This window comes from Sceloporus occidentalis, unplaced genomic scaffold, assembly GCF_023333645.1.
Source record: "Sceloporus occidentalis isolate IW3139 unplaced genomic scaffold, rSceOcc1.0.p SCAF_1, whole genome shotgun sequence".
Lineage (NCBI taxonomy): Eukaryota > Metazoa > Chordata > Lepidosauria > Squamata > Phrynosomatidae > Sceloporus > Sceloporus occidentalis.
Window position 1 is genome coordinate 110,010,881 of NW_028316981.1, and position 25,796 is coordinate 110,036,676.

At 40.9% G+C, this 25,796-nt stretch overlaps 1 protein-coding gene across 7 annotated transcripts in view; it reads right to left on the reverse strand.

Moving 5' to 3' along the window:
* Positions 1-25,796, reverse strand: part of TENM2 (teneurin transmembrane protein 2) — a 1,152,237-nt gene that overhangs the window by 70,468 nt on the left and 1,055,973 nt on the right. For all 7 annotated transcript variants that reach the window (XM_089531991.1, XM_089531984.1, XM_089531975.1 and 4 more), the window contains 2 exons: positions 15,420-15,630; positions 3,337-3,456 (listed from right to left, as the gene is read on the reverse strand). In XM_089531991.1, coding sequence (XP_089388117.1) covers positions 3,337-3,456; positions 15,420-15,630 — 331 coding nt within the window. The remainder of the gene's footprint in view (positions 1-3,336; positions 3,457-15,419; positions 15,631-25,796) is intronic.

Below are 25,796 nucleotides of genomic sequence, written 5' to 3' on the forward strand. Positions count from 1 at the left end.
AAATAAAAAACTTTTTGCCTGCCAGGGGAAAGACAACAGGGAGGGAGCCAAGCAAACCTTTTGTGGAAGTGAGTTCCATAGCTTAACCCCCAAATAGCCTTAACATGGAGAAGCACACCTTCCTGTAGGCTTTTGAGAATGCACTCTGTTTTGCAGCTGAATTATTTTTCAGCCTTAGACAACTTGGGAAAAGGCTGCATTGGAGGCCTTGGTGGCCTACACAATCCCTTTCCCAATGCAGAAGTTAAACTTAATATTTTGTCCTTGATTTGGACCACGTGTTTTCCTCAAGCATGCCTTAATTTGCTCAGGCATGCTAGGATGCCCTACTCACTTCTCAACGATGGTTTGTTAAACAACTGTTGTTCAGACAATCATCCTTGTCCAGTGTTGTGCTTTCACATTTCTATCTCCCACCACTCCTTCCCACCCAAGGATGTCTAAAATACCTGCCTACTGGGGAAACACTCCACATGTCTATATGCTTATGTCAAATAAAAACTGTTAGTCTTTAATGTATCACTAGACTCTTCCTTGTTGTATTTTGCTGTTACAGGCTGTGAAAATTTTCATTAACTTTTTTGCTCTTTATTTTTTTTTTCTTTAAAAATGTAAAAGAATCTGTTATATTATATTATCAAGGACCTTCTTTTAAAATTCTGTTCTCATGGTCCCAGCGGCCTGAGTGCTGCAGTTTGCTTTAACAAGATCTCTCTTCCCTTCCCAGAACACACAGAAACATCCAAATGCTTATTTTCTTGATCCATAAAGGCCTATCAGTACAAACCTCTGCTGTGAGCATAGAGCTTCTGTTAACAATCCTTGTAACATGATAAAAATGTGTTCATGAAATATGGTAATACACTGAATAGTGAGGAGCTTGCAACATGAACAACCCTTAAAAAGCAATGCAAGTGCATTCAGAGGCCAAAATAAAGCTCTGAGCAGCAGGCAGCTTTAAAGAAACAGTATGATGAAACAATACTAAGGGGGAAAGACATAAAATTATGAAGCAGAAACTGTAACATTTATCCAGAAAAACATATTAAGGCCAAAAATGGATGACCAAAAAAATCAAATAAAACTACACAAAAACAATAAATTGTCAGAAACAAGATATGCTGAACTCTGAGAGATGTAAATGGTAAATAGTTCAATGTTTCCAAACATACATATCCAAAAGAGGGTTACTGAATGGTAAATGATGTAAATAGTCCAAATATCCACATCAGACATGGAACTGAAAAGCATTTGTTCTAAGCAGTCCAATTATCCAGACAATGACCCGGGTTTTTCATACCATTCCAAAGGCTTCTTCATTAATTTGCACAAATAACAACAAAAGATTAATTCAGTTTAATGACCTGATAAGCACAGTCAAGTTAAGGCACATTTCCAGCTTGTTTCATGTGGCTGTTTGGACTGTTTACATCACATGTCATTCAGTCAACTCCATTTGGCTTTATATGTGTGAGGACATTCCTGCTGCCACACTGCAGAATTAGTTAAGTTTGATACTGCTTTAACTGTCATGGTTCCAGCCTGTGGAATCCTGGGATTTTAGTTGGTTGTGTCACCAGGGGTCTCTTACAGAAAAGGCTAGAAGTTGACTATAAGCATATGCTGGAGGGCCTAGAATTTTTTTTTTAGAGAAAATATATTAAGCAAATCCGCAAATGTCAAATCTACAAATGTGGAGGACTGACTGTATCATCATTCTGTATATGCTGTTCCTCTCAATTTATTGTTTATATATAGTTTCATTTGATTCTTTATTGATTCTAGTGGTTCTCAGTCATTAATCTCCAGTGGTTTTTAACTTCATCTCTCAGAATCCTTGGCCATTGGACAACATCCTACCCTTTTTAAAGCATGTGCTCCCACTGCTGCTGTTCTGTGGGAGATAATCCTTCAAAAAATATCTCCCTTCACGAATTGGATCCATAGAGTGGTAGTGACAGGTCTGGCCTCAAATGGGTGTGCAATCTACCTCCTTTCATCTGTCCCAACTAAGAGATGGTTGGAGGCAGGAATAGATGAGTTGAAGTACAAAGGTGTGTATTTGAGGGGGAAGGAGCTTAGCACTTCATTTATAAGAAAATGGAAAGGGGGCATTTAAGATAAGAAATACATCTGGGAAAACTGGAGGGAGAGTGAATTAGGCACACACTTACACCATAACAAACCATATCACACTTCCATAAACCCAGAAATATGTCATAGAATATTGTTTTTAAAGACCGACAAACTCCCTTTTTAGGTAGGATTTTTTTCAAAAAGCCCAGAAAAGGTGGGAGCACTGTTTGTTTAGAAAAAAAATTATGGAGACGTTAAAAAAAGAAAGAAGCAAGCAAGACGCAGTAAGAACAGTAACAAATGATGCCATTTCCCAAGACATTTGAACAGCCTGGAAGCAACCTAGATACTATAGTTTCTGGTTCACATTTCTAGGTCTTTCTCTTGTTTCTGTTTGTTTAGAGATCCCTTCCTCTGATATGTATTATGGAACTATGCAACTTATCAAAGTCTACAATCACCATTTGCTGCAATGTGCAGTGTATGATACATTAGACCTTAAAATCCTAGCACTGTAACTCTGAAATGGACACATGAATCTTACTTCCAACTATGCAGTATTCAGATCAGTTATTCTAGTTCAAATTCATTTTATGGATTATGTGTTCACCTAGTTATTATAATACATTTTCCCCACAAACATATGATTTTACTGCCATATCCAATAAATTAGGTAAAGCATGACACACTGTAATTTTGTTTGTGCTGAACTTGTGTGCATTTCAAATCAGTTGATAAACAGAAAAATGGGACACACTTCTTCACACAGCAGGGAATTGTCTAAGTATATTCAATTATACTCTTTTGATTATGTTCTGCCCTCAAGAAACTCTAAAGATAACGGGTTTTCAAAAAGGAAAGGGGCAGCTGGGAACTTTTAAGAAAATACACTGTTTTATAATGATTTCCCCCCTCCCTGTTCCAAAAGAGTGCTAGCCTGCCTTGCATCTCAAAATTAAATATTTCTGGTCTCAGCTGGATATTGTTGTAGCCTACAAATGTTTTCCAAGATACAGTGCAGTTTCTCTGAAAAGAAGCCCAAGTGCTAACACATTATTTCCAGAAGTCAGTGTTTCATATTTAGTCTCTGTTAGGATTCAAAATGCCATGTGAAAAATGACTTTTGTGCTTCCTTGATAGCTCCTTAGCCCAGTAGGAATTCCATGCATGATACCACATGGTTTCAGTAGATAGCACCATCTGTTAATCTGCAGAGATATTACATACTAAATAGGTCCTGAATAAAACAACTAGACTTACGTGCCATCCTGGCGAGTGATGGTGTAGCCGTACTTTGGATACTTGACAAAAGACACGTTGACTCCAACGAGTGGAGTTCCATCTGTAGTCACCACTTGGCCTCTTATAAGAGATACAAGACTAGGAAAGAAACACAGTTAAAATGTCAGCTTGGAAACAATGCTTTAGGGACTCAGAAGACTATGCTGGATGTGCTTACTCTGCCATAAAAGCATCTTCACTCTTGACTTAAAGTAATGATAGAAACAGAGTCACTTTGCAGGGCTCCTCAGCCCATACACAAAAGCAGGGGCTGCACCTATTCTCTCTAGTTTCAAAGAACAGTCAGGAAATAGACAAGAATGTATTTAAAATTTAAATGGGGTCACACTGGATTTGATTGGCCAGCTATTTGTTTGGATCTCATACTGTTTCCAGGCAGGAAAAATAAAAGTTTGATTACCAAGAAGAAAACTAGCTGTATTTTAAAGTCTGATTTGTTAACTTGACTGCCTTTGTAGTTTTAAGGCCTAAAATATACCCAGCTTTATTAGTCAAAGGCCATAGGTTGAGGCCTAAAATGTCTTACTGGGAATAGCCTATTTCTTTGGACGTGTGTCTGTGGCATTCCCTTTGGTAATTAGCACCTGCCAGCCAAGGAGCAGACCACCCTTTGGCCCACTGCAGTTTATTAATGTTAATTCATTTTGGACGCTTTGAGAGGAATTACATCTCTCCTGAAATACACAGTGTAAAGTGGCCCTAATAGACAAACCATGAGTAGTTCCTTATTTAATTCTCTGGGAAGCAGAACTGGGAATGATGGCAGCATTTCTCATTGGCTGTCACAATCCCAGCTAATACAGACAGAGAAAGTCTCAATTCTGAAAGTGGATCAGTTTCTCACTTACTACATCTAGGGTTGCCATAACCCCCCTGGGGCCGTGACCAACCTGATTTTTGGCCACTTGGCACGGTCACGGCCCGGTTTGGCTCTTTGCCCCGGGTTGAGGTGGTTGCCGCCGCCGCAACAACTGCGGCTGTTCTGCAGCCGCCACCGCCATTGCTGCTGCGGCTGCTGCTGCAGCCTTTTCGCCGCCTGCCTCGCTTTGCCCTGGCCCTGCGTGCTCTTGCAGGAGCTCCTGCCCTTCAGGATGGCTGGCCAATGGCTGGACAGCCCTCCCCTGCTGCAGGAGCCTGTGACTGCTAGCAGGAGGCAGGGCTGTTCCAGCTCCACTCTCCCTATTGGCCAGCCAGCCAGCCTCAAGAGGAGGAGTGTCTCCTCTTTGGTCCCTTGCGCGGGCGAGGGCAGAAAAGAGCCTTGCCGGCAAGCTATCTCTCTTCCTTCCCCTTCCCCTATTTTTTCTTCTTCTTCTTTTTCCTCCTCCTCCTCCTCCCCCCTCCTCCTCCTCCTCTTTGTTTTCTTCCCCTCCTTCTCTTCTTTCTCTTCCCCCTCCTCTTCTTTTTCTTCCCCTTTTTTCTGTTCTTCCCCTCTTCCTCCTCCTCCTCTTCTTTTTATATTGTTCCCTATTCTTCTTTCTCCTCCTTTTCTTCTTTCTCCTTCCCTTTCCTTTTTCTCCTCCTCCCCCCTTCCTCCTCGGCTGCTGCTTGGGGGACACTGTTTCCCAGGCCCCAGGGAGGCCTTGGAAGCGGCGTCCTCCAAGCCTTCCCTGGGGCTTGGGGGACGTTGTCTCCCAGGCCCCAGGGAGGCCTTGGACAAGGTTTTAAAATGTAGGACCTTTTTTTTTTAAATTTCCTGGCAAGGAAATTAAAAAAAAAAAAGGTCCTACATTTTAAAACCATGTCCTACATTTTTCCTGGTTTGGAGGCCCTCAGGGATGGCAACCCTAACTACATCCTAAATCCAGCACTGTATTTTTGACATCCTTCAATTTATTCAGGCTTTCTTCCCTTCCTCATTGGAGTGGCACTAAAAGGGGACACCTGGCATGGTGTGTTTGGGGGAAAGCATTTCTGCCGCGAGTGGCTCCTATGTGCTTTATCTGTTAAAAATAATGCTTGATTAAAGTACTGGGCCTAGAAAGTTACATTGTTCTTGTTCTTATTGTGTTTCTTCACGTCATTCCTGACATATAGTGACCTATCATGTTTTTTTCTTGGCAAGATTTGTTCAGAGGAGGTTTGCCATTGACTTCCTCTAAGGCTGAGAACATGTGGCTTACTCAGGCTTTCATGTGTGAGCTGGGAACTGAACCCTGATCTCCAGAGTCATAATCCAACACTCAAACCCCTATGCCACATTTTATTACTTGGCAGAATAAATATCTCTTTATTATTTATTCCTGCTAAGGGCAACATTGGGAGAAAAAATCCACAAACTTTTGGATAAGGAGAGGTTGCCATAAAAATGAAGTGACCAATGGTCTTTCTCTCTCTTTCTGGTATTTCTTCAAGTTCAAGCAATGGCTTTGTTGATTACCTGGGCTGTGATTTTTTGGGGAGCAGGGTGTGACTTTTTGGGGATCAGTGATACAGCTTCATAAGGTTCCTATTCACCTATGAGTCTTGATGTCCACCCTCAGAACATTGTTGTTGTAGAATCCCTATGCCATAATGCAAGCTGCTTTTCAAACTCTTTTAAATTTCAAAATCTATTCCAAGTGTCTTGGTAACTGGGGTGGGAGGGCAGAGATCCTGTTTGATGAAACAAATCTCTGGGACAAGCAAAGCTCATCATGGAACTGTCTGGACTGTAGGCTTTATCCTTGCTTCCTCTATAACCAACCACAATAATTAAATTCTGTTCACCTGCAACGGTTGTCTTTCACAGAGTCATGAGGATTACAATTCATTTAATTTTGTCATCATATTTTATTCCTGGAATTTATGAAGGACAAACCTCTGCAGTCACATTCATATTCTTAAATTGACTGGGAAAATGGATATAGTAAGGGAATTACTAGGGTGAGTGAAAGTGTGAGTTCTTGCTCAAAACGTCTTCTCATGACTATGACATTCACAAATTATGACACACACAAAGCACTGAAGATTAGTTCCCGTGTGCTAGTAAGTGACATTTATTTTTTCCACATGAGAGGAACAAAGCCATGTGCAGAAACACTTAGTGTGAACAAGGTGGAGAAAAGACAGATGGCAGTCATTCCTTGATTACACACAGAGGCCTAAACCCAATGTGACTTGGCATTTTCAGTCCCTCCTTATCCCTTGCAGCCTTCTGTAGCACCAAAAATTTGTTCTGAAGCATAGAGAGCATGTAGTAAATTGCCAGAGGGAGGGAGGAATATCACCATCCTTCTTCTGGTAGTAGAAGTGCACCAATAGATGCAGCTTTTTCTGCATCCTTTTTCAACAATAGGAATCATACTTTTTCTGCCACAGAAATAGTTGCCTCCTTCCATACTGGTATGGGTCTGTAAACACACAACACTGCTTTCATGTGTGCATTGAACTCAGCACCATCAGCAACTTCCTTCCTTCCTTTCTTCCTTCCTTCCTCAGATCCCTTTCACACTTAGTCTCGTTCAGTCAGGTGTCACCCATCCTTCCTTCTTTCCTTCCTTTTCATTTCTTTCTGTCCCTGATGTCCATTTGCCAACAAGAACAGATATAGGATGGGTGACACCTGACTGAACGAGACTAAGTGTGAAAGGGATCTGAGAGTCCAAGTAGACCACAAATTGAACATGAATCAATAGTGCAATGCAGCAGCTAACAAGGCCAATGTGATTTTAGGCTGCATCAATAGAGGTATAGTGTCTAGATCAAGCGAAGTAATAGTGCCACTCTGTTCTGTTTTGGTCAGGCCTCACCTGGAATATTGTGTCCAGTTCTGGGCACCACAATTCAAAAAGGATGTGGAGAAACTGGAGTGTGTCCAAAGGAGGGCGACCAAATTGTGAAGGGTCTGAAAACCATGTCTTATGAAGAATGACTTAGGGAGCTGGGAATATTCAGCCTGGAGAACAGAAGGTTAAGAGGTGATATGATAGCCCTGTTTAAATACTTGAAAGGATGTCATACTGAGGAGGGAGCTAGCTTGTTTTCTGCTGCTCCAGAACTAGGACCCGGAGCAATGGATGTAAGCTACAGGAAAAGAGATTCCACCTCAACATTAGGAGGAACTTCCTGACAGTAAGGGCTGTTCAACAGTGGAACAAATTCCCTCGGAGTGTAGTGGAATCTCCTTCTGTTTTTAAACAGAGGCTCGATGGCCATCTGTCGGGGATGCTTTGATTGAGGTTTCCTGCATGGCAGGAGGTTGGACTGGATGGTCCTCTACGATTCTATGATTCTAAGAAGAGAAATCATATAATGAAAAAATCAATTTCTGAGCTGCCCACTGGTTAACAGGTTTGCAGCTGCCACATTATGGGAAAGTCATACCTCCTCACATCTGCAGTTCCTGGACTGAATTTCAGTTCAAAGTTAAGGCAATTAAGCTGACCTCTTTTTCTCTCTCATTTTAGCATCCACATGAATTGTGTCCTGCAGCTCAGTTGATAGAGATCTAAGCATGTTTTTCCATGGGCATGCAAGTACTTGTGTGTCTAGACACATGAAGCTAGGAAAGAGAGAGAAATGCTGGTGCTGGGGCCAGCATACATGCAGAAGCTCTCTAGTATTATGTCAGGAAAGGTGGATGCTAACTTCCATGTCAGGGGGGCGAAGACTCTGCTGTGGTTTCAGGTGGAATTTTAAAGAACTCTTTCAAGTTTCTGAACTGTATCCATGTGGTAGATCATCACACTGGATAACTCATTTACAATTTGTGCTATATTGCTAGCCACCACTATATGGGAGCTTCTTTCGTGGGAGAATTAAAAGCTTGGGCTACAGCTCCAATATATGACAATACTGTGGACAGCCAAAAGACAAATGGAGTCTTTAACAGATCAAGCCTGAACTCCACCTGGAAGCCAAGATGATTAAGTGTTCTACTTTGGCCACAACATGAGAGGGCATGACTTATTAGAAAAGACAATAATGCTAGGAAAGGTAGAAGGCAGTAGAAAGAGAGGAAGATCACACACCAGATGGATAGACTCAATTAGGGAGTCCACAGGCCTGAAATTACAAGATCTAAACAGAGCAGTGGAGGGACTGGGAAATCCACAGGGGCCCTGGTGGCGCAGTGGTTAAATGCCTGTACTGCAGCCATTCACTCGAAACCACAAGGTTGCGAGTTCAAGACCAGCAAAAGGGCCCAAGCTCGACTCAGGCTTGCATCCTTCCGAGGTCGCTAAAATGAGTACCCAGACTGTGGGGGGCAAATTAGCTTACTTGCTAATTAGCTTACTTGCTGTTCACCGCTATGATCTTTGGAATAGCGGTATATAAATAAAACAAATTATTATTATTATTATTATGAGTCAGGGTCAACTCAAGGGCAGCTAAAAGCAACAGCTCCAATAATCCTCCAGGCAGCATAGCCAGTGGCAAACTCTGGGGCAAATCTTAAAACATTCTCATAGGTATCCTTCCTATTAAGAGTCAGTGTGGGGTTTGAGAAATGGATGAGGGCTCTGGAGGCCAGGGTTTGATTGCCTGTTTGTCCATGGAAACCTGCTGGTTGATCTTGGATAGGTTATACACTTTCAGCCCCAGGAAACCCCATGAATGGTTCACCTTAGGAGTGTCATAAATTAGAAATGACTTGAAGGCACAAAACTACAAATCCCCCCTATTACAAGGAATCCCGAGGCAATGCTATTAATGAAAAAACAAACAAAGAGTTTTTAGAGAAACAAATGGGGTTTTCTTATAACTGGTGTTGCAACCACAAGACCATGAATGCCCAAATTCCAAATGTAGATGAACACATCCAAATTCATCACAAGCATCGACCATTTTCCCTTAAAAACCGTAGTCTATATGTCATATTCTTTGTCATTCCCAACAGCCTCAGAGGGCTAATGGTGACACAAGCTAACAAAGTCTATTTTAAAATACACCATATATGCATGCATGTAGTAGAAGTAATCCTGAAATATATATGTAGCAGTGTATACACAAAATAAAGACTAGGTGTGACAATGTTAAAAAAGGATCTGGAGACTTCTAAGAACAAACAAGATCTTGGTTTTCCTAACTGTCTCATAATGGCATGAAATTATGATCTTGCATTATCTTTCAATTATCACCACAACAAGATAAAAAAACTGGATTGGGCAGCCTGTGACTTTGTCAGTAACTTTGGCTACTCATTTTTTAAAATTAAAATTTATTAATACATTCTAAAACAGAACATGACAACAAACTGTACACCAAAACAACAATAAAGACAATAACCCAGATAAGGCCCTGAAAATTATAGATGAAAGGTATATTCAGGGATCCTGAAAGACATCTTTCCATCTTGGCTACTCATAAGATCCTATTTTTCCATCAGGACTGCTCAAAGGACCAATATTCTCTTGAGTAAAATCTTAGCTATTATAAAGGGCATGCAATTCAGTGTTACTTGAAGTGATTTGATAACAGCTGTAACATTTACTTTTAGCAGAGTGTGATCAGAGTCCTCCACAAACATTTAGGCTCGTAGTAGTACAAAGACAAGCAAACTACAAGAGGGAAGGTTGCAGGTGGTTATCAACTTGATCTGGTCGATGAAGAAAGGAATGATGCTTTATCAAAGAAAACCAGGTTAAGTAACCTATAATCATCTATCCAAGAATCTGAAATCAATTTTTATAGCAATGTGACCTGCAGTTAATATTTCAAACACAGAACAGCACAAAACAGTCTATGACTTATCCAGAAAGCTACATCCCTCAGATCACTTCTTCTTGCTGCATTTTAATAAATGAGATACTGCCTTAGTCACTGGTTCAGATTTGGAAGACTGACATTAAAGTAAGAATTTTATTGCACTGGGGTTAAAACGTTCCCCAGTGCGTTCTAACGCGCCTGCACGCGGGCACACACGGAACATGATGAGAACACGATGGGGCCAAGAACCCCATTTTACCGCACACTGGAACGCCGCCTTTGCCGCTGGGCGTTCAAATCGCATTCCCGTTGCATTCCAGAGGGCGCCATTTCTGAGAACGCTTTAAAACAGAATGGAATGCAACGGGAAAATGGGGTTCTTGGCCCCATCGTGTTCACATCACGTTCCGTGCGCACCTGCACACAGGCACGTTAGAACGTACTGGGGAACGTTTTAACCCCAGTGCGATAAACTTCTAAGTGTAGTTCTAGATACTTCCAGATAAATGTGCATGGGACTGTAGTCTCAGAATGCAGGCCTTAGCATACTTAGGCTGGCATTCTGTTAGTGAGATATTCATGAGGGGAGAATTATTTGCCACAGATGTATTCTGTTGACAGCATTGGACTCAGAGTTGTACGTACAAAAATGTTGTGCACTGTGGTTATGCCTTGTGCACTGTGCTTACACACTGTGTACTGCGGTTTCATATTATGCATTGCACAACAGTATGCAGTCATTGATATATGTTCTGCAATGTTGTTATTCTGCAGGGAGATTATGTAGTGCTGGTATAATGTATCCCAGCATGCATGAGGAGATGTTGGATTGCATCGTTATTAGGGAGTATGCTCCACTGGATCCAGTAGAAGTTTTTGAGTAAACACATAGACAATTGCATTGATAGGCTGCAAACCTAAAAATAGTTAACCATGGAGTAAGCAATATAACAACCTACGCAAATATGGTTTCAGTACTGGGCCTGAATCTTTTAAAAATCTGATTAAATATTATCTTGCATTGTGTTTAAACCTGTCACGCCTACTCAAAGAAATATTTTCTTCATAAATCTACGAACTGACATTTGGACTAAGATGTGGTCTTGGATCTAATTGTTATTCACAGCTAGAATCAGTGGGAACTTGGTACGCCAGCACTTAGTTATTAGTTAAGTTTCATTAGTTTAATGGGACTAATAGATTTAGGTGTTAAATGTCTAATTAAGATATACTGTAGGACAGGGGTAGGAATCATATGGTCTTCTAGATGTCACTGGACTGCAGCTTCCAGCATTCCCTACAATTGGCTAGCCTGGCTAGGGGCTGCTGAGATTTGTGGTCCCACATCATCTGGCAGGCTGTATGTTTCCCATCTCTGTCCTAAAACTTGGGCATACCATCGAACAGGAATATCCATGGGCGGAGGTTATTAAAACCACCGCCTTGTCATGGACGGATCATTTCCTGGTCAAGACGGAACTAAGAGCCTCTATCTGCCCCTCTGAAGGTGGTGGACCCATTAGAATGGTCCGCCCTCGAAGGCTAATGGAACCAATTGGATTCCAAAAAGCCTTGGAGGGTTTAATGGTTGGAAATGCCAGTGACCTTGTCGAAGCTCTGGTTAACACTTGGAACACCGACATTACCAGGGCTATCGACACGATCACTCCCAAGTGTCCTTGCCAACCCGCTCTTAACCGTAAGCCATGGTATACACCAGAGCTTTGGGAAATGAAGCGGATTGGACAACGACTAGAGCGCGTCTGGTGGAAAACTTGACTCTTATCTGACAAGACTCGCCATAGGAACTTTCTTTGGTTCTATTGGGAGGCAATACATGCAGCGAAGAGACGTTTCTCCTCTGCACATATTGTGTCTGTTTAGGGTAGTAAGGGAACTGACGCAGGTACCCCCTGCGCAGAACCCTTTACTTAACCCAACAACGGCCTGCTGTGATGCGTTTAACAACTTCTTTGCAGAAAAAATCTCTCAGATAAGAGCCGACTTAGACACCACTATTGTAACAGAAACAATGGATGAGGTGTCCAGTGATTCCGTTAATGAGATTGTACTGGATCAGCTTCAATGTGTGATTACTGATGACGTGGACAAGCTCCTTGGTAGAGTGAGGAAAACAACTTGCCCTCTTGACCATTGCCCATCATGGCTGGCCGTCCAGGGGGGGGGGGGATGCATTGAGGAAGTTCCTTACAGATATCGTCAATGCATCCTTCAGGGAAGGACATATTCCATCTTGTCTGAAGGAAGCGGCTGTTAGGCCGCTTCTGAAAAAACCTTCCCTGGACTCCCTGGATATGAACAACTATAGGCCAGTCTCTTTGCTACCATTCTTGAGCAAGGTAATCGAGAGGGCAGTTGCTCTTCAACTCCAAGGTGTCTTGGATGAAACTGATTATCTAGACCCATTTCAAACTGGCTTCAAGACAGGCTTTGGGGTTGAGACTGCCATGGTTGCCTTGACCAACGATCTGCGTCTGAGCATCGACAGTGTGCATCGACAGTGAGCATCGGCAGTGTGACCCTGTTGGTGCTTTTAGACCTCTCAGCGGCTTTTGATACGATAGATCATGGCATCCTCTTGGATTGCCTGAGGGGGCTGGGAATTGGAGGCACTGCATTGCAGTGGTTCCGTTCCTTTCTCTCGGGTAGATCCCAGAGGGTGCTGCTCGGGGACAGTTGCTCCAGTAAAAGGGAGCTCACCTGTGGTGTCCCACAGGGTGCTATTCTGTCCCCGATGTTATTTAACATCTATATAAAGCCTCTGGGTGAGATCATTCGGAGTTATGGAGCTGGGTGTTATCAGTACGCCGATGACACCCAAATCTATTTCTCCATGTCTCGTTCATCGGCCTTGAATTCTGATGGCGTCTCCTCTCTCAATAAATGTCTTCGGGCAGTAATGGGCTGGATGAGGAAAAACAGATTGAGACTGAATCCAGACAAAACGGAAGTGCTCACGGTAGCGGCCCCGAAACCAAGAATTGGGTTGCAACCTCCGGTCCTGGACGGGGTCACACTCTCCATCAAGGACTGCGTTCGCAGTCTGGGGGTGCTCCTTGACTCATCGCTCCTGATGTTGAACCAGGTAAATGAGACAGTCAGGAGTGCCTGTTATCAGCTTCGGCTGATACGCCAGCTGCGCCCTTTTCTGGAAGTAAGGGATCTTGAGACTGTTGTGCACGCGCTGGTAACCTCACGTCTAGACTTCTGTAATGCGCTCTACATGGGGCTACCCTCGTGCTTGGTCCGGAAACTGCAACTAGTGCAGAATATGGCAGCCAGAGTAATTTCTGGAACATCCTGGAGGGACCATATTACCCCGGTTCTAAAGTCCCTCCACTAGCTGCCCATTAGCTTCCGGACCCAGTACAAGGTGTTGGTTATCACCTTTAAAGCCCTAAATGGCTTGGGTCCAAGCTATCTCCGGGATCGCCTTCTCCCCTACAATCCTCCCCACGCACTCCGCTCCTCTGAGAGAGACCTACTTCAGCCACAAAAATCTAGGCTCTCGGCTACCTCCCAGAGGGCATTTTCCATCATCGCCCCCAGACTGTGGAACGGCCTGCCGGATGAGATCCGTCTACTTACATCCTTAGACAGCTTTAAAAAGGCTGTTAAGACGGATCTCTTCCGGCAGGCCTTCCCAGAATAGAGAACCCGGCCTTAGAAAAACGTTTGGGAAAGATACTGCTGCTCCCACTGGTTGCTTGTTGGTATGATGTTGTTGACCTTCTGGTCAGTTTTTAACTTGTATGTTTGTTTGTTTGTTGTTGTTTTTTGTTCTGTTTTTTAAATATTGCATTGAATTTAATACTTTTTTTAAGGAGGGGAAGGTACCAGGGATTTTATATGTTTTGTATTTTTAACTTTGTTAGCCGCCCCAATTGTTCTCAGAGGGGCGGGATACAAATAAATTTTATTATTATTATTATTATTATTATTATTATTATTATTATTAAATATCTCCTAAAATATCTTCCACCCTCCACAACTGCCATCTGCCGGCCTGAGAGGGAGTTCGCCAGGCAAGTCCAGCTCCATCAGGACTAAGCCTGAAGGAAGGAGACTCCACCCTCCAATCCATCTGCCTTGGTCCAGGCCTTAGAGGGAGAGAAGAACCACTGGACCTCATCCCCTTTCCCTCCATCATTCCCTTCTCCTTTTGTTTCGTGTCTTTTAGATTGTAAGCCTGAGGGCAGGGAACTGTCTGATTAAAAATAATATTGTAAGCTGCCCTGAGAGCCATTAGGGCTGAAGAGCGGGATATAAATACCTAAATAAATAAAAAAAAGGATATTTGTTTACTTTGTTACTCCAGATCAGCATGTCATACCACATACTGCTTTTGAACTTCTTTTCAGCTTCAAACGGGATATGGCAAGGAAGATTGTTGCTTTAAACAAATGTGCCCATGTATACTCTGGAGGCCTGGAAACAATTGCCAAACAATTGATCTTTGTTACAAAATCTATTCCAAGTGTCTTGATAACAGGGATGGGAGGGCAGAGATCCTGTTTGATGAAACAAAGCTCTGAGTCAAGAAAAGCTGTTCATGGAACTGTTCTGGACTGGAGGCTTTATCCTTGCTTCCTCTATAAACAGCCACCATGTTTAAATTCTGTAGTACCTATTTAATGTACAAGAACTGAGTTCTTCGTAACAGATATATGGCAGAGTACAGAATGGTAAGTTTGCTTTTTGTTAGGCAGATCAATTGTGTGTGTGTGTGTGTGTAAAACACTGGAGCATGAGATATGACAAGGTATCCTTTCCTCCCTTTTCCTTGAATAAAGGGTTCTAATGTTTAGTCAATTCGTTGTTTAGTGTTTTTAAAAAGGATTCTGACAGACTTCAGTAGAGGGGGAAAAGCTAATTCTTTTTAAAAGGAAGTTACTTTAAAAATGTGCACAACTTTTCAACTGAATATATTTCAGATATATTATTAGTGGAACCATAGGGAGTATTAACTCAAAGCTTAAAATTGGGGATGAAATAAATAGCCATGAAGTGGTGCAATGTGCAATCAAAAAGATATTTGTCATAACTATGCAGTACAAAACAGCAGAATGTGCCATCTGGAAGCCAGAGCATATCCAGCTCTCATGACTAAGACATCATTTTTTACTTCTGAAGCATTTGGCTTTACCTTTGTTCCCCTGCCTGCATACAGGAAATCCACTATTAGCCTTTTCCCATATGGAGCTAGAATGCAAAGCTGGCACCCTGACATAAACACAGCATTAAAAAATCATGAGAAAAAGCCGAGAATTAGATTTTTCCTTGAGATGGAAAAGTATATCTCCACTGGAAGCAGCATTCCATGTTAAACCATTATTAAAACCTCTGCCAGAAGTACTCCTGTGTCTTTATAAAGCCATTTTGGGGGCTTTTACCTGCTGTTGAAGGGATTTTCTCCAGGGATTATATGAGTGCTGTCTTTGCCCACTAACAGCTTGATTCGATCGTAGAATGACTTTACAATTGGTGCACCAGAGTGACTTTGTTGTATGATGTCTAGGGGGTCACGTGAGCCACGGCAGAGTAGGCTATTCTGACAAGTGGACTGGAGGCAGCAGTCTGGATCCAGGCAGTCAACAAGGCCATCTGAAATGGAAGAACATAGAGGCTGTTTTTATCCAGTTGCATGGACTGGAATAATCCATAGTTCCAGAGCTTTCACCAGCTACAAACATTGTGTGTGTACGTGCCTTCACGTCACCTGTTGATTTAGGTAACCCCATGAATTTCATAAGGCTTTCTTAGGCAAGTAATACTCAGAGGTGGCTTGCCATTGTCTTCCTCTGAAATATAGTCTACAGCACCTGCTATTCTTTGGCAGCCCCCTATTCAAGTATTAACCAAGCCTGTTTACCTTTTAAGAATCCACAAGATCTGATGCCTTTGGGATATTTAGGCTCTACAAACATTTCTATTGCTCAAAGTACCAGTTGATTCTGCACAATGCAAAAAACAAAAACAAAAAACCAAGTATCACATGTATGAGTATGTCTCAAGTATGAGGATGATGTGTCTCTCAAAGGTTTTTGGCCCAAATATCCCTTAGTCATAGCCAGCATAGCCAATGGTGAACATTTATGGAAGGTGCAGTCCTAAAACACCTGGATGGTCATAGTTGCCCGCTTCTGATATAGGAATATATACAGCTAGCTTTTCATATCCATGGATTCTGTATCTACTGATTCAAACATCCACAGCTTGAAAATATTAAAATATTAATATTTTAAAATATTAAAGTAAGCCTTTAATTTGCCATTTTATATAAAGGACACCATTTTATTACAACATTGGATATAATGGGACTTGAATATCCACAGATTTTGGAATCTATGAAGAGTCCTGGAACCAAAACCCAGATGATACCAAGGGCCAGCTGTACTAGCTGTGCCTTCACATCCCTTTAGCTTATAGTACAGGTCAGCATATCACAGTACACAACAAAGTTACTATCATGGCTGGTAAGATCCATTCTAGAACATTATTTCAATTATACAAAAGGGGATCCACAAGAGATGGTGCAGAGCTGCTTTCAACATTCTTCCTGTGGATATTTGCTGAAGATACGGCTACATCTATACTGCAGAATTAATGCAGTTTGACACCACTTTAACGGTCATGTCTAAGTTCTATGGAATTCTGGGATTTGTAGTTTGTGAGATATTTAGCCTTGTTTTCCAGGGAGCTCTCATGTCACAACTAACTATAAATCCCAGGATACCATAGGATGGAGCCATGGCAGTTAGAATGGTATCAAACTGCATTAATTCTGTAGTGTGGCAGCATCCTTGGTTTATACACCTTGCAAATGGTGTAAGATACATTATGGTAGGGATGGGAGACATGTGGCTATCGAGATGTTGGATTGTACCTCCCATGCTTCCTCACCGCTGATTAAGTTGACTAGCACTGCTGTGAACTGCAGTTTAACAACATTTGGAGGGTCACATAGTTCCCATCCTGTTTCATGTAAACCAGGGGTAGGCAACCTTTTTGAGCCGGGGGCCGGGTTGCTGTCCCTCAGACAACTGGGGGGCCGAAGTCAAAAAATAAATAATTAAATGATTGTTTAAAAAAAAAATTAAATATATAAATAAACCGGGACAAATGTAGGACAAATTTTTCTAATGGAGGACACTTTGTTTAAAAATTGGAGGACATGTGAAAAAATTTGCTGATTTTTTAAAAAATGTTAATATAAATGCATGTTTCTGAGGCTTCTATAGACAATTGGCCCCCAAAGGCCCCGGCGGCAATCGGTGGCAGGACCGGGCTGGGGCCGGTCCCAAGGCCTTGCCGGGCCGCATCCGGCCCGCGGGCCGCAGGTTGCCTACCCCTGATGTAAACTGTCTGAAAGCTGGACATTGATAGGACAAAATAAACTTTTAAACAAATTGTTACCAGACTTAAACCTTCATCATGGTGTGGGCTGTGAATAAAATAAAAATACAAATCATAAGTAATTTTTAAATGTTCTTAAGTTTTTGTGTGCTATATTGCACACTTTCCCCATGTTGCCCTTATTAAAGCATTACCTGTGGATAAAGATAACTCTGATTCAAATATGAAAGAGCAGTGGCAATGTCAGCACTCTTTCCACTCCACATGCTTGGAAAGTTCTTAAGTTAGAGAAGTTCCTTGATTGTTCTAGTTGTAGTTTCCTCCTCTTCCAAGGTCAGTGACTTGCTGACATGATCCACATTCTTTCCCTTGCCAAATCTAAGTCCACACTTGTCTCTCCACATTTGCCGGGGTTAGGGGCACCAGACCCCCGTGAATGTGGAAAAACCGCAAATAACAAAAACATTATCTTTTTACCCGAGACAATTCATCTCTAGGAATCTCTAGTTCCTCCAGTGCAACTCTGTGGTCAACATCTGCCAAACATTGACCACAGAATTGTGCTAGAGGAGCTACAAATGCCTAGTGGAGTGTTCTCTCTAGAAATCTCTAGGTCCTTCAGTGCAACTTTTGGTTAAAGTTGACCATAGAGTAGCGCTCTAAGACCTAGATATTCCTAGAGAGAACATATTAATAAAAACCCATGAATAATAAAATCCACAAAAGTCAAAGCTGCAAATGTGGAGGGATGAGTGTATTTATATTAGCTGCTGTATGTAATCACTGTGAGAATATAAATGGGTTCCCTTAATATCTCAGGAGGGTTTTTCTGTAAAACCCAAAGACTCTCAAACTGAAGTATTTCCATCCACTGTGCTTGTCACAAGCGTCACGCTCATTCTGCAGCAGATTGAATACTGTCCTCTATTTTTAGTTTGTTTTATGTTCTTACTCAGACAACTGCAAGTGAAGAGAATCCTGTCAATATATTAAAGGAATCAAAAATATAAGAAAGAATAGAAATTTCTTCATTCTACAAATGTATATCTGTCTGCTCCAACTATTCTAGAGATAGATAGATAGATAGATAGATAGATAGATAGATAGATACCTATGTTTTCTATTGGGGTGAGCATATGTTATGGCTATAATGACCTCATCAAGCCGCATGATTATGGGCTGCAGTGGCTGAATACTTTTGACGACACCATGAACTTTAAATTGGCACACCAATCTCCCAGTGGCCTGTCAGTCATGAGAATAACATCTTCATGCCAGCGAGCCCCCTTGGATATAGTCTGACATTGCAATCTTCAGTAAATTACCCTGTCACTGCCAATCTTACAGTTATCTCGCAAACAATCAAGGAGGCAATCAAACTGTTCTGAAGTGCTGGTTCAAGACCTGGGGGGGTTGAAATGTCTCCATTCATTGCCAGAGAGAAATCTGAACATCACTGCTTGGATCCTGAATGGAAAACACAGACACACACACATATACCCTATACATTAGAATAGTACACTATAGGCTCCATTGTTAAGTGACCACAAAGAATGCACATCAGAGATACTCTCCTCTGTCACTAGGATGCTTCCTAATGTTTATGCATTTACATAACCTATATGTTTCAGAAACACAAAGAATTCTTTGTCTTCCAGCAAAGACAAAAATATATGCTGTTCTGCAACTTTGTCACAATAGGTGACAAGACACATCATGAGAGATTTCCAAAGAACACGTGAAGTATGCTTGGAGAAGAAATATCCAAAGTGTAAATACAGAAAGAAGACAAAATCCCTTCCCACTGACTTTCTGAAAATGTTGCCACTGGAATTAGAAAAATATCCAGCTCTAACAGTAATAGTAGCAAGTCTCTTTGAAGCACTATGGCTGCAATCCTAAAGACACTTATTTGGTGATAAACCCCAGTTTAACACAGTGGGATTCATTTTCAAATAAGAATGTTTAGAATTTCTCTGTAAAAGGCATTTCAAGGGATTATTTTAATACTGCAGAACTTTCTAAAGTTTTGTAGACTGCTGGCAGTCACACAAATTATTCAGACACACAAACACACAGGCACATATACATACCTGCATCTGATATTTGTACTTAGTGATGTTACTGCTATTTTAGGTAATGAAACTGAAACTAGTGAAAGTAGATAACAAAAGTGCATAATAATCAAAATATAGATACCTGCAAGGTAACATATTTTGTTGTTTTGCCTAAGAGATAAAAGGACACATCTCACTTTCCTGAATTTCCATTAAAAGGATTTTTGGCAATCCTGAAAATCTCACATCCTAATAAACAAGTTGGCTTAAAGAAAAATGGCTTATTGAAAGGCTTATTGGCTTATTAAAAGGAAAATGTTTAAAAATTTACAACATATAGATTGCACAGTTTTATTAACAGAATTTGAATCTGTACCCACTGCAACAAATATTGGTAAACTTACCAAATTGGTAAAATACTGTTAGAAAAAGGAAAGGTTTTTAATAAGGATACTTTTTGAAGTATCCTTGTTAAAATGAGATACACATATATGTGTGTGAGTATTAGGTATGAGAAAACTTGAAAAAAATAAAAGGCCAATAGGTTTATTAGAGAAACTGCATACATTTGGACACATGCAGCAGGGATGTGAAAGTACTCTAATAAAACAACAATAAAAATTACAGTGACTTTTACTTGTTGTGCAACTCTGCTAAAATATCCTGAGGGGTTAGCCCTGGTGGCACAGTGGTTAAATGCCTGTACTGCAGCCACACACTCAAAAACCATAAGGTTGCGAGTTCAGCAAAAGGGCTCAAGCTCAACTCAGGCTTGCATCCTTCTGAGGTCGATAAAATGAGTACCCAGATTGTTGGGGACAATTAGCTTACACTTTGTAAACCACTTAGACACTGTCCAGTATGAAGTGGTATATAAATGAAGCTGTTTGTTATGTTTTGTTTGTTAACTCAGTTGAACACAGTAGGCTAATCTCATTGTTGGTCCCAAGTAGAACAAACAGACCTACTGAATAACAGGATTAGTTATAGTGTGAATTGGCTGTTGTTAACTGCCTTTGAGTCAATCTCGACTCATGGCAACCTTGTGTATGAAACATTGTCAAGATATCTTCTGTCATCCATTAATCTGCTTAGGTCCAGTAAATTCATACCTATGACCTCCCTGATTGACTATCCATCTAGCATGCAGTCTTCCTCTCTTTCTACTGTCTTCTATCTTCTCTAGCATTATTGTCTTTGCTAATGAGCCATGCATTCTCATGATATGCTCAAAGTATAACAGCCTCAGTTTCATCTTGTCTTCCACAGAGAGTTTGGGCTTCAAATGGGTTTATTTTCTTTCAGTCAGCTTTCTTTACTGTCTAGCTCTGACATCTGTACATGGTGATGGGGAATATAATGGCTTGGATGATTCTAACTTTAGTGCTCAGTTGTTTATTTTTATACTTTAGGATCTTGTCTAGTTCTTTTATGGCTCCTCTTCCCAATCTTAGGCCTGTTACAGACAGGCCAAAATAAAGCTGCTTCGAGTCACTTTGGAGGTATGATATTTCAATAATGCATGAGTCCTAAGAGTCCAAAAGCCACACCAAAGCTGCACTCCAGTCCTTAGGACTGGAGCATGGCTTTGGTGCGGGTTTTGGACTCTTAGGACGCATGCATCATTGAAATACCATACCTCCAAAGTGACTCGAAGCAGCTTTATTTTGGCCTGTCTGTAACAGGCCTTAGTCTTCTTATTTCCTGACTGCAGTCTCTGCACTGATCAATGTTTGATCCAAGGTATGCAAAATCTTTTAACTATTTTTATTTCCATATCATCTAGGTTGGATTTATGAAGATCCTCTGTGGTCCTTATTTTTGTTTTCTCCATGTTTAGCAGTAAACCTTCTTCTTTGACCTTCCTTATTAGTTGTTCCAAGTCTACAATGTTTTCCACTAGCAGTATGGTGTCATCTACATATCTTAGGTTGTTGATGTTCCTTCTTCCTATCTTCATTCCTCTTTCTTCTGAATATAAACCGGTATTCTTATGATATTTTCTACATACATGTTGAACAAACAGAGTGATAGAATGCAGCCTTGCCTGACCCCTTTGCCAATAGAGGACTATTCTGTTTCTCCATAATCTGTTCTAACAGTAGCCTCTTGTCCTAAATACAGATTTCTCAGCAGAACTATCAGATGTACTGGCATCCCCATGTCTTTAAGAGCTTTCCATAGCTTTTCCTGACCTATTCAATCAAATGTTTTGCTATAAAGCACATGCTGATTTTGGCGGGTTATAGACCACCATTTCGGATGTCCTCAGGACGTCCCATTTTAAAAAAGGGGCGTCTCTTCTAGACGCCCCTTTCCCTATCAGTCCGTGACAAATGGCAGCGGCCGTTCCACACGGCCGCCACCATGTTTACGTCTTGGACGCATAGCGTCCAGACGGGTCGCGATGGTTATGATGTCGCGGGTGTGCCATGGGCGCCTCACGACGTCATAACGGCGCCGCAGGAAGAAGCTCCATTTTGGAGCTTCTTTTTTGCTCCGTGAGGGAGTCACGCGGTTTGTATGCTGCGACTCCCTTGCGGAGCAAAGAGCAGTGCCGGCAGACCGCCGCAAAGTGGCGGTTTGTAACGCCTCTTTCTTCTGGTATTTCTTGATACACTCCATTAATTGTCATATGTTTGCATTTACCATTCAGCAATTGATATAAGTGATCTTATGTAAATGGGATTAACAACTGGAATTAATCTGAAATAAGTGGTAGTGATGGTCGCATACACAGTATGGTTCCTTTGGAGCAGCAAATTCATGCCTTTGTTTACCCTAAACTATAGTATTAGACAATACCTCTTGTGTGTACTGATGCTTGCCCACAATGATGACATAGGCTGCATATGCACTGCAGAAATAACACAGTTTGAGTATTTTAACTGCCATGGGTCCATCCTATGGAAACCTGGGGTTTGCAGTTTGTTGTGGCACCAGAACTCTCTGACAGAGAAGACTAAATAGCTCACAAAACTACAAATGCCAGAATTCCATAGCACTGAGCCATGGCAGTTAAAGTAGTATTAAATGGCATTATTTCTGCAGTGCAGATGCAGATACAATTACCATAATAGATACAATTTAGCATTGGTAAGAATGATGATTTAACTTTAACTGTATTTTAAAGCAACCTTTATTTACAGAGGCAAACTTGTAGCAAAGCACAGGTGCATAAATATGCATTAATAGGCATATGCATTGTTAAGTAAACCACCACACGAGTAACAGATGTTCAATGCAGGTATTCCTGCATATCTAAACACAGTTAGGAGACTGAGTACATGCTGAAGACTTGGAACCTCTGCCGCACATCATTCACTGCCTTGCATTAGTAAGAAACATGATTAATAGTAGAAAGAAATTACAGAAATATAATGATGATGATGATGAATGTGAGGAGGAAGAATGAGGTGAAGGAGTAGTAGAAGGAGTAGTAAGCATCACAATTGACATTCAGGGAAAATCTTATGTAGGTTATGGCTCTGATGGCCAAGCAAGAATTGAGCAATAGCCTGTTTGAATGGTTGGTTGGAAAGAACTCTAGCCAAAACTCTGAGCAATAGAATGTTTGAAACAATGGCTTTGTGCTGATGCAGTATGATGCACAACAACTACATAGACAAAACTTTTCCCAAATGTATTTCAGCAATAAAAGTGTAAAACTGAGAAAAGCTAGCTTCTAAGCCCACTAAATTTAAATCTACACTTTCAGGCACATCAGAGATACAGTTCCTTAAGCTTGCTTGGTAAGGGGCTCCAAATTAATTTTTTTCCTCCAAGAATAAAGGGCCTGGCTTGTCACTGTCCTAACAAGCCTGGATCTGGAAACCAACCATGGATCTTGGCTTCAAGTTCTGATTTGTTAGAGGACAGGCAAGTAGGAGCTTGTATGTAATGCTATCCTTTCTGTGCCTGACAGTTTGCTAGCTAGCCATGTCACTTGGAGAAAAATGATAATGCCAAGCGCAACAGGATATTTTCACATTACTGATAAAACAGAATACTATTTCATTGTTTTGCATGAATATAACCAATGTGTCAGGAAAGAAGGATACAGACTTGGAATGTGTCAACATATTTTATTCTGTTTCCCTACAGAAGAATCACTTTTCTAGGTTAATTATTCTTGGTTAATTCTGAAATTCGGCACAACTGAGGAATCCCTGCCTTTTAGAGATTTCTGCATAACAACAATCATAGTAAAATATTACAACCTCCCTTTAATAGCATGCCATTAGTACTAATACCTCCATGTGCCACCATAAATGCCTATCTAATGTTTAATCTTACCAGATGTTTGCAGCTAATGTTCAAAATGACAGGCTGCTGAGCGATAACTCACTGGGCTAATTCGAAGGATGCTGTTCATTATAATATGATGGGATAGAGTAAAGAGGACATTGGTTTTCTCCTGGTGCCTCCTCATTGCATTTGTCTTAGGAAGACATGAGCATAGCTGGCATCAGCAGTTATCTCTAGCTTCCTAGTAAATGCTTGAGGAAAAAACTGAGGCTACTGTTTGAATATAGAGATAGTGGTGATGATGATGATGGTGGTGGTGGTGGTGGTGGTGATAAATCAGTTTTGTTTGTGCTCACTGATAAAATCATTCTGTCTTGTTTTCATGTAAACATACTATATGAACAGCATGCTTGAGCTGCATGAAAATGTCCATTTTAAATGTTTAAACTTGTATTCTCCCCCCCCCCCCAAAATAACCAGTTATGTGTACATTTACACAGAAATATGCATTTTCTGACACAATTATATATGTGTGTGTTTGTGTGTGTATATACATGTGTGTGCATTTGTTGTTGTATGCTATCAAGTAGTTTCCAACTTATGGTGACTGTAAGGTAACCCTAGCACAGGGTTTTCTTGGCAAATTTCTTCAGCGGCAGTTTGCCATTGCCATCCTCTGAGGTTGAAAGTGTGACTTGCCCAAGGTCACCCAGAGGCTTTACATGGCCAAGGTCTTTGGAGTCATAGTCCAATGCTCAAACCACTACATCATGCTGACTTAAATACACACGAACACACACACACACACACACACACACACACACACACACACATTCTGACACATCTTCTTTACAAAGAACTACTGTATATAATAAATTTTATAAAAGTTAAAAAAAAAACCCAAAGGGTAACTGCAGTCTGAGTTACATATTTATTCCGGAAAAGCAAATTGACTCAGTTTATTTAAAATGTGGACCATTGAAATCCTTGGTTATTTTATGGCTTGCATCCCATTGGTTAGTCCCAAACTAGAGTAAATTTGCTCACTCAACTGTAAAATGGTGGGTGAACACAGAGTGAAATCCCACTGATTCAATGAATCTATGGTAATAAAGACTAATGATAGGATTTAAGCTAATACGTCCTGAATGCTATCACCTTTGTGATTTTATTATTATGAATCAATTTCCCCTTTCTCCTTTTTGAGAACCATAATGCTATGGGACTCCAATCCTTGGCTAGGGAAAATGATTAAAAATGACTGTAGTTACCCAAATGGCTAAAAGTGTTCACTGCCAACTTTTGCAACTGCTAACACATGTTCTGTTGTGCATGTGTCCTCTAGTTGCTTACCGAACTAAGGGATTACCATAATCAATACATGTAATGCCAGTAACAGTTCTGTAAAGGCGAAAAGGGCAAATGTTTTGTTGCAAGAGGTACAGGATATTTTCTTTAAGTTAGAAAAATAAACCCATGAAGATTTAGTGACTTTTGGAAGAACAACATCTGGTACAGATGCTACCTATCTATTTAAAACTATCAATAACATATTCCATTTGTTTATTACAGTAGCAATTTGAAAGATGACTTTGAGCACCAGGTCCATTGTATTTGCTCAAGGAGCCTTTTTTTCCTCTACTGAGGTATTGTGAGTATTTGTATTGTGAACCTTATAAATCTTTTGTCTGAGCTGAATTAGAGACCCCTGCTGTGGCAAAGCTTGATGAGGCAAGCTAAATTACATGATTTGCTTTTGTGCTGTGAAATACTTGTATTATCTTAAATGTCACAAGCCTGATGAAATATCAAATCACAGGATTCACCATTCTATAAAAGCAAAGCTTGCCCAAATAATTATGGCAGCAGGGCATTATCCATTTTTTTCTTTCTCCTTCCACACCCATTCCCCCCTTTAAGATTAAATATGGATTTGTTCTCAGAAACTCAAGAAACTCAAAGGACACCTTTACATTCCAGTAAATAAATAGGTCAAACTCAGAGTTCTCTAAGTGAATTTTATCCTTTAACTAAAAACAACAACTTTATTTAGAGTCACATAGACCATTATTTTCTTTCTATACTGTTTCAGTTCAGTTTCTGGGACAT